The sequence below is a fragment of the Symphalangus syndactylus genome, chromosome 15 (assembly GCF_028878055.3).
Source record: "Symphalangus syndactylus isolate Jambi chromosome 15, NHGRI_mSymSyn1-v2.1_pri, whole genome shotgun sequence".
Taxonomy (NCBI): domain Eukaryota; kingdom Metazoa; phylum Chordata; class Mammalia; order Primates; family Hylobatidae; genus Symphalangus; species Symphalangus syndactylus.
Window position 1 is genome coordinate 83,744,632 of NC_072437.2, and position 12,546 is coordinate 83,757,177.

General features: G+C 38.1%; 1 protein-coding gene and 1 long non-coding RNA gene across 6 annotated transcripts in view; one reads left to right on the plus strand and one right to left on the minus strand.

The window, feature by feature from the left end:
• LOC129463698 (uncharacterized) overlaps window positions 1–12,546 on the plus strand; it is a 61,784-nt gene that overhangs the window by 4,732 nt on the left and 44,506 nt on the right. The window lies entirely within an intron of this gene.
• CPB2 (carboxypeptidase B2) overlaps window positions 1–12,546 on the minus strand; it is a 53,000-nt gene that overhangs the window by 4,512 nt on the left and 35,942 nt on the right. The window contains exons 7-9 of one of the 2 annotated variants that reach the window (XM_055244414.2): window positions 10,260–10,370; window positions 7,615–7,708; window positions 1,101–1,303 (exon numbers count right to left, since the gene is read on the minus strand). In XM_055244414.2, the coding sequence (XP_055100389.1) occupies window positions 1,101–1,303; window positions 7,615–7,708; window positions 10,260–10,370 (408 nt within the window). The remainder of the gene's footprint in view (window positions 1–1,100; window positions 1,304–7,614; window positions 7,709–10,259; window positions 10,371–12,546) is intronic. The other variant, XM_055244415.2, reaches the window with a different exon arrangement.

The window sequence follows — 12,546 nt, forward strand, 5'->3', positions numbered from 1 at the left end:
TCTTTAAACATCCATTGACAAGGTATTTTACATGTAATGGCTCTCAACAATGTGTGTGCTGACAGTGATGCAAAAAAAAAAAAAGCATAATTAGACTAATTCTACTTCCCAAATCATGATAAATTTCCTTTTATTTCTTCAAAGATAATATTTTTAAAAGGTGCTTTCCTTAAGAGTTTTCCCTTGAGAAGAAAAAAGCTCAAGTATCCAGTACATTTATGTTCTAAATGGGCTATTTTCAGAAAATGCAAATAATCTTATATTTCTCATCAGCAATTGCTAGCTCCTGTAATGTGACCATATTTTATTCTGTTAAGAAAGCCAGAAAAAAAAAAATGAGTCACTAAGAAACAAGCTACTACGTAAAAATTAGTCCCTTCCCAAGAATGGGGCTGTTGATTTAACACTTCCACTGTCTGGAGAGCATCTGGGATGAAGATTTGTCGAAGCCTAGCTACAATCCTTCAAGAATCCTTGCATCTTTTGCCATGAACCCAAACATACAGTATCTTGGACTAAAAAGTGCTAAGGGAGTATCAAATTGTGTGAGTCTTCTTTGAACTTCCTGTATTGTCTGTTATGTTCCAAAAAACAGACTCTTGCCTCAATGCTAAAATTGGAGGTACTTTAATAGGACCGAAACCCTGAGGGTTAGGGAAGTCAGGGCAGGAACAATTCCTGCTGCTAATACCAAAACAATGAGTGCTGTGTTGAGACTTAATCTGTGGTGCGCTGTTGTAGGAAGCTAGTGACCACAAAGCTGTCGCATGATTCCATACTCATCCTTGCTTATACCGCTTCACATGCAGATCAGGTCAAATGGAGTAGTAGTTCTTTCCTAACCTTCAAAGAATTTGTCTGACATTTTCTTAGGAAGCCCACGTGCTAGAATCAAGTGCATGTTGTTAGGGTAAGGCATGTTCTTTATATTCCCTTAGTGAACACTGACCCAGAGTGACTCTCAACAGGATCACACCATGATTTAAAACATCTATCATTTGCCTTCTAGAGGATAAAATTTTTCCCAGTTTTTGATTCTTCAACTAAGTATTATTTTATTTCCAAAATGCTAATGAGAAAAATAATTAAGTAGCACTTACCAGTTCCTCATGGTCTTTGCTTTTGCTTCGTGTATAGGAATATGGAAACACTATATGCTGGGAGTATGAATGCATGCTGATGTATGCTTTAATGTGGTTGATATTTCTTCTCAAGAAACTAGCCACTGCCTTCACTTCTGGTTCTGACTCAGGATAAAGTCCACAGTAGGTTTCCGAGCATGAGGAACTGGATGCACCTTCCTCTGTAACGAAATTGTTAAGGTGAAATTATGAGGGGATGCACATAGTACTGTAATTTGTGGTTTCCCAGACAACGTATTCTCCTATCTGTGTTGCAGCATTTTTAGATGAATGGATTAGGTAGGGCTCTGCAAAGAACATATTTCTACTAAGTGTTGTTTATGTTTCTTTTGAAGTCAAATACTTATCTGCTCACATAGCTGACCTTCTAACAGTCATTCCCAGCACCTGTCTCCCTTGCAACCTTGAGAAAGTGGCTAAGAGATCCTCAGAGATGCTAGCCCTATCTCCAGACTTCTGGTTATGTGAGAAAAAATAAACTCCATTTTCCTTAATCCACTGTAAATTTAGTTTTTCTGATATTTTTAGTTTTAAGGCCACCATCAATATAGCCCATAAAAGAAAAGCCTCACTTCAGAACTCAGAATATATAAGTCTGCCTTCAATGCTACTTTTAACTCGCTAAAGTGGTTTAGTAAATAAAATGGGATGGTGATATTTGTTGCCAGACCGACGTTCATTCATTCCCTTGATAGATTATAATTTGCATCACTTGAGATGGTAGCCTGCCTTCCAATACTTCTCCCCCTGTCCCTAATTCACAAGGTGAAGCCCCAGCAAGCTGCATCTGACACAAGAGATTATTCCTTCCTGCAAACAGTTAAGGGCTCAGGATTGGGTCAGACTCTTGTACTTGCCTATCTGAATCCCTTCAAAGATAACTTGAAATCAATACTAAGAGTCTAGTCTCAGTCTAGCTGCTCTCTTGAACAGACAGTAAAAATAGTAATACTACCAGCTGACACCTGTGGAGCACATGCTGTACATCAGGGACTCTGCTAAGATTTTTGCCACATCTCATGTAATTCTTACAGCAGCCCTATGAAGTAAATACTGTCATTTTAGGAGATGCAATCTGGATATTCTTGGTGGTAACCATTCTTCAGAATAAGAGGCTATACAGCATATTGTTAATCATCCAATTACTTAATTCTAAATCTTGACTTTACCATTTATTAGCTATATGGCCTTGGGTAAATTTTTAAAAATCTATCTGTATCTCAATTTCCTTATCTGCAAAATTGAAAAATTACACATTCAATGCTGATTGAATGAGAATTAAATGAGCTAGTTCATACAACGTGCTTTGCACAGTGCCTGGCATGTAGTATGCATTTCATAACTGTTGCTGTTTATCATCATCATCATAATCATCATCATCATGTGGACTGAGACCTGAAGGAAGCCAGTGCGCATCACAGAGATGAGAAGGGGAGAGGAAGGATTAACTGAGCCTCTCTAGGGCTCCAGGCCCAGTTCCTTTCTGTTTCTGAGTCCAGCTGCATCTCTGCCTCAGGGTTCCATGGCTGAGGCTACTCACTATCCTTACAGAGCCTGCTTTTCTTAATTAAGCTCATTCTGCTTTTTTCCTGTTATTACACAAACACAACATTAACGTTTGTTAAAAAATTGTTTCCCTGAGAGGAAATGTGAACATCTAAGGTCCTCCCAAGTATTTCATTTTTAACCAGTAAGGTGATTGGATAAACCATTTTTGATAATTTGGTCACCTTTGAATATTCCTGCCCTTTCATGTGGTATATAATTCTAGAGAATAGAGATTATATATTGGGTATGGAGGTCAGGGAAGACATAACCACTAAATAGAGAGGTGGTGCCCTAATATGAATCCTCAGACCAGGGTTGTTTAATAGAAATATAATGCAAGTCACATATTTACTTTAAAATTTCAAGTTACCACTTTAAGAAAAATAAAAAGAAGGCCAGGCACGGTGGCTCACACCTATAATCCCAGCACTTTGGGAGGCTGAGGCAGGCAGATCACCTGAGATCAGGAGTTTGACACCAGCCTGACCAACATGGTGAAACCCTGTCTCTAACAAAAATACAAAAAAAAAAATTAGCCAGGCATAGTGGCACATGCCTGTAATTCCAGCTACCTGGGAGGCTGAGGCAAGAAACTTGCTTGAACCCAGGAGGCAGAGGTTGCAGTGAGCTGAGATCATGACACTGCACTCCAGCCTGGATGACAGAACGAGACCCTGCCACACACACAAAAAAAGAAATATGTGAGATTAATTCAATATTATAATTTATTTAACCAAATATGTACAAAGTATCATTTCAAGTGTAACCAATATAAAAATTATTCTTGAAATATTTTATGTTACTTTTTTCATACTAAGCCTTCAAATTCTGGTGTGTATTTAACACTCAGTGTATGTCTCAATTCAGACAAGCTACATTTTAAGCACTGGATAGCCACATGTGGTTAGTGGCTACTATGCTGGACAGTGAACCTCAGATTCTCATTCTGTGATTGTCATTCTAGAGATTTCAAGCATTTTAGTGGAAAGAGCCATGAGGAGGCAGGAAACTTGAGGTCGAGACTCTGCTTTACCATTAAGCAGTCATGTTAATTTGGGCAACTACTTCATCCATCTCAGCCTCAGGGGCCTCATCTGTACCACGAAGGAACTTGGGCCACTGGATCCCTCCAAGCTCAAGTATTCTTTGATCTATAGACATGGAACCAAGCACACTGTGAAATATCTATAATAGGCAAATTCATAGAGACAGAAAGTAGATAAGAAATTACCAAGGGCTGGGGAGAAGGTAGGGATGAGGAGATATTGCCTACTGGTTACAATAGGTAAAAATCTCTCTTTGGGACAATTAAAAAATTTTAGGAATAGATAGTAGTAATTGTGAATGTACTTAATGCCACTGAATTGTACAACTAAAAGTTGTTAAAATGGCAAATTTTATATGTATTTTATCATAATAAAAAATAATTTTAAAAAACACTATAGTCTCCTAGAAAAAGAAATAATTTTCCATTCAAGCCAGTTGCAAAAACTTTGTAGTTGAACTCAGTGTTTTGGAAAATGTGTGGTGCTATCTTAGGAAATTTGAGACCAAAGGTTCTCATAATGTGCTCCTGTTATGAACTGAATTGCATCCTCCCAAATTCCTATGTTGAAGCCCTAGGCCCCAGTGTGACTGTATTTAAAGATAAGGCCTTTAAGGAGATAAGGTGAAATGAAGTCATAGGTGTGGGGCTCTAATCCAATGTGACTGGTGCCCTTATAGGAATAAAGAGAGACACCAGGCAGGTTTGTGCAGAAAGAAAAGGCCATGTGAGGGCATGGAGAGAAGGCAGCTGTCTACAAGCCAATGAGAGAATCCTCGGGAAGACCTCACTCTGCTGGTACCTTGATTTTGGACTTCCAGTCCTCAACTATGAGAAAATAAATTTGTTGTTTAAGCCACCCAACCTATGGTATTTGGTTATAGCAGCCTGAGAAGACAAAGACACCCCTACAACCTACCCTCCACTCTCATCTCCAACACACACACACAAAATTTTAATACAGAGGAGCATAAAATGAGTAAGTAGATTTGATATGTCACTTCCTGTTAATAAGTGAGGTGTTTTTTGGATCCTTTATATAAAGAATCATAGGGGCACATTCTAGTTGTAGGGATGAGAAAGATAAGATTAAATTCTTCTTTCTCACTGTCTTGCTTACATAGTACAGAATAGATACTGGAACAGTTGGTAATAAGAAGAGTTCCTTACAATTACTTTTTATTTTGGGTTTTTTTTTAATTAAAAACCCATATGCTTGCTGCTTCTGTTTCTGTTTTTCACTCTTATGATACGTAACAATATAAAACCATGCCCAAGAGGGGACTGAGACATTTCTTGATGACAATAACAGAATATATTTTGACTACTTGACTATCCAAATTAAATAACACTGACTTCACCAAGAAAAATATTAGGTAAAATCAAGCAGCGAAAGAGCTCGAAGATAAAATAAAAAGTTCCAAAAGGGAACTGATAACTTGGGTTTATAGCCCAGCTCTGCCACATACTTGCACATACTTGCTACGTGCCCTTGAGGAAGGGACTTAACTGTTTTCAGCCTGGGTTTCTCCATCTGTGATTCGTAGATAATGAAATCTGGAAGACAAACTATGTCAATGGCTTAGTGCTGAGTAACTGTCAGCTCTATTTACTCAGATTCTTTTTACATCGCTGCTGTTCCTCTGAGCCCCTGGCACGTTATTAGTGCCACAGCAACCTTTGGGCCTCTGGGAACATGAGTGGTTTCTTAGGGAGAAACCACTAACTGATTCCCTGGAACCTAAGTCAGGATGAACTGCTTCTTCCTCTGAGTTCCAACCACATCTGTAGCTCTCAGAGCAACTAAATTCATTCATGGACTCATTTAGTTAATATTTTATGAGGACCCTCCTCGTGCCAGGCACTGCACTAGGTAATGAGTATTGGTTTCTGTCTGCATGGAGTTTCTAACCTAGACAGGGAAAAAAATAAGGAAATAAGGTAAGTACTTTGTTGTGAGGTTTGATTTTCTTTTGTTTTGGCAATCACCTTTCCCAGGCTGAATGTTGTGAGGTTTTAATAGGTATTCTGGGATTTTGATACAATGTTCAAAATCATGAAATTTTACCTTTAAAAAAGGTAAAAATTTAAAAAAGAAATTTTTTAAAAGAAATTCTTAAAAAAGAAAAAAATTTTTCCTTTAAAAAAAAGGAAATAGGCAAAATTATGTGCATAGGATTGTATAGGGTCCAGGTCTGGGAGGAAGAGGATGTTTCTGTGGGTACAATAGCTTCTCTCCCTTATGGGCCCCATGGAGCCTAAAAATATAGATGATGCATATACTCCTTGTCAGGTTAGTTTATTTTCGTAGCTGTTTCTGAAATGTAGTACTATGAAAAATAATGTTGAGTGGGTGGGAAGAAAGAGTGAACTAACACCTACCCCCCTAAAAGCAAACTTCTTTGTCTTCAGGTTCAGGGGGTACATGTGCAGGTTTTTTCCATGGATATATTGTGTGATGCTGAGGTTTGGGATTCTATTGAACCCATCACCCAAATAGTGAACACAGTACCACGTAGGTACTTTTTCAACTCTTTCCTCTCTCTCTCCTTCCCTGCCCCTTTTTTGAGTCCCCAGTGTCTATTGTTCCCATCTTTATGTCTGTGTACACCCAGTGTTTAACTTTTACTTGTGAGTGAGACCATACAGTATTTGATTTTCTGTTTCTGTGTTAATTTACTTAGGACAATGGCTTCCAGCTGCATCCATGTTGCTGTAAAGGACATAATTTTGTTCTTTTTTATGGCTGTGTAGTATTCCATGATGTATATGTACCACATTTTCTTTATCCAATCCGCCACTGACAGACACCTAGATTGATTCTATGTCTTTGCTCTTGTGAATAGTGCTGCAATGAACATATGATTGCATGTGTTTTTTGGGTAGATCGATTCATTTTCCTTTGAGTATATACCCAGTGATGAGATTGTTGAGTCAAACAGTAATTCTACTTTTAGTTCTTTGAAAAATCTTCAAACTCCTGAAAGCAGACTGTTCTTGAATGCATAACTCAACATCATCGAATGCCTTAACTCATTCAAATTAAGAAATAATAAATTCCCACTGTGCTGCTTTTTATACTATTTTTAATATTTTTATTTTTATATTTTCTTTATATTATTTATTAAAGAAATTAAGAAAGTGAATAGTGAAAAACCTGTCTTCAAACACTATAGAAGTAAACATTTACTCGTGCAATTAAAAATGAGGGGTCCAGGCCAGGCACAGTGGCTCACTCCTGTGAGCCACTTTGGAGGCCGAGGTGGGCTGATTACTTAAGGCCAGGAGTTTCAGACCAGCCTGGCCAACATGGTGAAATCCCATCTGTACTAAAAAAAATACAAAAATTAGCCAGGCATGGTGGCTTATGCCTGTAGTCTCAGCTGCTTGCGAGGCTGAGGCAGGAGAATCCTTGAACCTAGGAGGCAGAGGCTACAGTGAGCCAAGATTGTGCCACTGCATTCCAGCCTGGTCAACAGAGCAAGACTCTGTCTCAAAAAAAAGAGGTCCTCCCCCCATCTCAGGTCTTTGATATTCTAATGATGAATGTTTTTGTTTATTAAAATAGGATCTTTAACTGTCACTTCTTTATTATTCCAAGATAATAGATTTTAGAATTTTGAAGCTAGAAGGGATCTTAAAGAACTGATACAACTTTCTTATTTTAAAGACAGGGAAACAGGAGAGAGGAGAGGCCAAAGTGATTTGCTGACTCTGGCCAGCATTGATAGCATTACATTTACCTAAGTATTTATCATTTAAATTATTCCCTGATTCAGACAGGCCAGCTCTGTATCTAATTTGAATTCATGGGCCTTTCTCTGTGAACATCACCCTGTCAGTGAAGAGACATTGCAAGAAATAAAGCCAACAACCTACCACACCAGTGTTTGGAAGCAAAGTTCCTATTCAGGTCTGTTCCGATGCAATGATTGTTCGCATAGAAAGAACGGTTCTTTCTCCACATTCGATTCTACATAAACAAAATACAAACAGACAACCTGGGTAGCCACGTTCAAGGCCCGAGGAAAGACATGCATTTGAAAGTCCATGAAGCCAGAATTGCCTTTCTCTCCTTCAACCCTGTACCTTGCATGGCTTCATCACATCGCTGTTGTTGCAATATTCCTTTGCAAGGTCCCTATTGCTATCCGGGTTTCAATCACATCCACTCAGACTTTCAGTTTAACCAAACAAAATGGTAATATTTGATCAATTTTGACTGATACAAATAAAGATTTCATTTCGTTCCACTAGGCTGCTTATTAGCCTTCTTGTTTAGCCTTGTTTCCTTTACATTAATTTTATGCACAGGGTCATTCTGAGCTCCTTCAAAGAAAAGCAAAATAACTTTGTGTCTCAACTCAACACTGAGTCATAAGTTAAAATGCTCTCTTTAGGTTGAATTCACCACTCCCCTTTCAAAGCTAGAAAAGGTGGAGGTGTGAAGATACCTCTAATCTGATGACTTCTTCGATTGTGCTGATTTGAGTCTGGTTTTTAAATATAAAGCAAATTCCCTATTGGGTTCTTGGGGTAAACCGGGAAAGTTTGGTCATGTAAAGAGTTGCACACGCCGGGCACGGTGCCTTACGCATGTAATCCCAGCACTTTGGGAGGCCGAGGCAGGCAGATCACAAGGTCGGGAGATCAAGACCATTCTGGCTAACACGGTGAAACCCCGTCTCTACTAAAAATTCAAAAAAAATTAGCCGGGTGTGGTGGTGGGCGCCTGTAGTCCCAGCTACTCGGAGAGGCTGAGGCAGGAGAATGGCGTGAACCCAGGAGGCGGAGCTTGCAGTGAGCCGAGATCGTGCCACTGCACTCCAGCCTGGGCAACAGAGCAAGACTCCATCTCAAAAAAAAAAAAAAGAGTTGCACAGACTTCGTTTAAGTTCTGAGTTCGGGATGATGTAGCACCCTTTTCTCCTACTCTCACCAACCCTCTGCCAAGCCTTCCACCCTGTTACCACTCCCAGGCTTGTGGTTCCGTGGCAAGAGTAAGCCCTGGGGATATCAAGTTCTCAAACTGAAGGAATTAATAATAGGGCAATGATACAAAGAACAGTTGGGAAGCTGGAAATCTAAAGGGTGACTGAATTCCACTGTGATTCAGGTTAAGGTGTAAATATACTTTATTATCAGTTTACAGATTTGTTGGACCATTTGTTGGACACCAAATTTGTGTTAGGCATTATGCTAGGTAATTCTCATTTACTTAGTTTGGCATTTGCCCACCTCCACCTACAAAATTTTCAGTTACAGTATTCCTCTCACCAGAGATGACTTTTTCCTCAATCTCCTGTGCCATTTCCATATCTTCTGCATAAATTACCTCCTACGTGAAATAATTCATGTGTAATTCCATATGTTTCCAATCACGCCAACTAATCTTATTCCTCTTAGTATTTATATGTGCTACTCAAGTAGGTTTTTCTAAATTTATATATACCTAGTTATGTTTCTATGTGCCCCTCTTTAAATTAGAAAGCATAGTATTTCATATTGCTTGAGTAATTTTACATGAATCACGATGTTGATTAACCAGAAAATACAGACAGAAGAGTATGTTAAACTACAAGATAGTAGTGCAGTTAGCAAATCCTAATAATGGGAAACTCTTTTCTTTGACAAATAAATTGCAAGGAAAAAAGAGAGAGAAAGAGCAAAAGATGGAATGGGAGTCCATGGATTAAAATAGAATTAAAAGACATATAAACCAATCATAATGTAAGAGCCTTATTTGGATCTGGAATCAAAGAAACATACTTTTTAAAAAGTTAGGAGGCCGGGCAAGGTGGCTCATGCCTGTAATCCCAGCACTTTGGGAGGCCAAGGCAGGTGCATCACAAGGTCAGGAGTTTGAGACCAGCCTGGCCAATATGGTGAAACCCCGTCTCTACTAAAAATACAAAAAGCTTAGCCGGGCATGGTGGCAGCCACCTGTAGTCCCAGCAGCTCAGGAGGCTGAGGCAGAAAAATCTCTTGAACCTGGGAGGTGGAGGTTGCAGTGAGCCGAGATCGTGCCACTGCACTCCAGCCTGGGCGACAGAGTGAGACGCCATGTCAAAAAAAAAAAAAAAAAAAGAAAAAAGTTATTATACAATTGAAAATACTGGCAATATTTTATGGTATTCAGAAACAGCTAGTTTTTAAGGTATAATTATATTTTTCAGAGTTCTTTTTTTTTTAGAAATGTGTACTGAAATATTTATTGATGAAGTGATATGGTACCTAGGATTTACTTCAAAATAAAATGAGTAAGGTAGAAGTGGGTAGAGAGAATACAGATGAAACAAGACTGGTCATGAGTTAATTATTGTTGAAGCTCTGTGATGGGTAGATAGAAGTTTACTACACAGTTATGTGCACTTATATATATATTTGACATTTTCCACAATAAAAGTTAAAAAATTTTAATAATAAAGCCATTGTGCCTAGATCCAGAATTCTATGAATAATTCAACCTGTATATCCTATATCCCCAAGAAGAACATGATTTGTCTTCTTGCTTTTTCTCCTACCTTTTTCCATGAGTAGTCATAACCATCCACATTAACCACCGGCATAACATAGAAATCCACAAGCCTCAGGAGATTGGTATATTCCCCTATTGTCCCATAGAATTGAGTTATCTGCAAATTAAACCAAGTATATTTAATTAGATCTGTTTTAAGTTCTTCTAAGCTTAGTGTGCTTCTTTTTTTTTTTTTAATTTGTCATGTGGCATGTTTAGATTTGCAGATTTAACTTTCAGAAAGAGTGCTAATTCCTCAAAAGAACTGAACTTAGGGTGCTACGAAGTGGTGATAAATGCCTTACACGTGGTACAGTCTTCCTAGTTAACGAAGGCAGAAAATCGAACCATAAACTTTCTAAATTTTCCTTAAGAAATAAAATTAACTCTTTATTAAAGCCATAGAGCCCACTAAGAAGATCTAAGGAAACAAAAACCTAGATTTAGTTTAGCTCCTTTTTCTGTAATTCATGTTCATCAGAGCTTAAACTACATAGCATGTTTTATCCCCAGATGTGATTACATGATATTTGCTACATTGTCCTTAGAACTTGTGGAGCTCAAGTTTTGCTAGAAGTGAGTGTGTTTCCCAAGGCTTTGATCATCTAGCTTTAGAATTAGGGTAGCTTTTCCTAGGTACTGGCTATGAATTCTAACGGACATCATCTCAAACTTGTTCCTCTCTACTTTAGAGTCATCCAGCTTAGCGGCACATATTACAATGTGATCCAATGGCATCCAAATTTAGTGGCTGAGAAGTTTACCCCCAAATGACAAAATGTACAGGCAGGAGAACTATAAAGACAAATTTTAGCTGGTCAAGTCATTTCACCTAGGACAAAGCTTTTGGTTCAAAATCTTAATTTGTGGCAACATTGCTATATTTTAATTTAATTCACATTTAATTACATTAAATATTTAATTTGGTTTGTAATTGTTGCCTTAAAGTATACTCATGACATTGTTGAGAAATGTCTTTTTCATTATTGACAAAATAAAAACAAGCCTTTTATAAACTTTACTATTTTCCCTTTAAACGTTTAAAATATTATATTCATATTTCCCTAGAACAATCACGAGTCACATTAAAATTCTTTGCCATGAATAAATACTTATGAAATCGGAGAGAAAGGAAAGAAAAAAGTTATTTTAAAATCTACTGTAGGTCAGAAATAAAAGGTTAATGAAAAGGAAGCAAAATTTGTAGAATGAAGGAAGCCATGTTTTGTTTTTTTGTTTGTTTGTTTGTTTTTTATTATACTTTAAGTTCTGGGATACATGTGCAGAACATGCAGGTTTGTTACATAGGTATACACATGCCATGGTGGTTTGCTGCACCCATCAACCCATCATCTACATTAAGTATTTCTCCTAATGCTCTCCCTCCCCTAGCCCCCCACCCTCGACAGGCCTCGGTGTGTGATGTTCCCCTTCCTGTGTCCATGTGTTCTCATTGTTCAACTCCCACTTATGAGTGAGAACATGCGGTGTTTGGTTTTCTGCTCTTGTGTTAGTTTGCTGAGAATGATGGTTTCCAGGGAAGCCATGTTTTAAATAGTGGAGCAACCAGTTAAATACATTTTTATGCTACGAATTTATAAATTTATGTTAGCATCACTTTTCAGTAATAATGTAGCATTCATTATTAGAAAAATATTAGGAGAGCCTGTTCCTTTCAAAATAATAAAGCGTTTCTCATTTTCATTTCTACAACATGGGCCAAACTTTTAATAGATGCAGCATGATGAGTTTCTTTTTCTGCTTCGCTTTTTAAATTTCCTTCCTACCTTTACCTCTGGTTGGATGGGAATCTTTCTACAAAAAGTTATGCTCTGAGAGATGACCAATGTTTGGCCCTGAACAATGTTACCTGTTTCTTTATCTAATAGGTAGGACTCCAGACAGAAGGAGTGAGTGAGGGCTGAGATACAGTCTGTGCTGTGTGCCAAGCTACACCTTCAAGCGTGGCTATAGCTACAATCCCGAAGGAAGGGGTGCCCATTTTTTCTTTAACAGCTTATTGAGATATACTTTACATTCCAGAAATTCACCATTTTAAAGTGTGAAATTCAGCGGTTTTTGATGTATTCATAGAGTTTTGCAACCACCACTAATATCTGATTTTTGGAACATTTCATCATAAAAAATCCCCATGCCTTTGCCCATTATAACTCATTCCCCTTTCCCTCCTGCCACTTCCCCAAGCCTCTGACAATCACTAACAAACTTTCTGTCTCTGTGGATTTGCCCATTCTGGACATTTCATATAAATGGAATAATATATGTGGCATTTT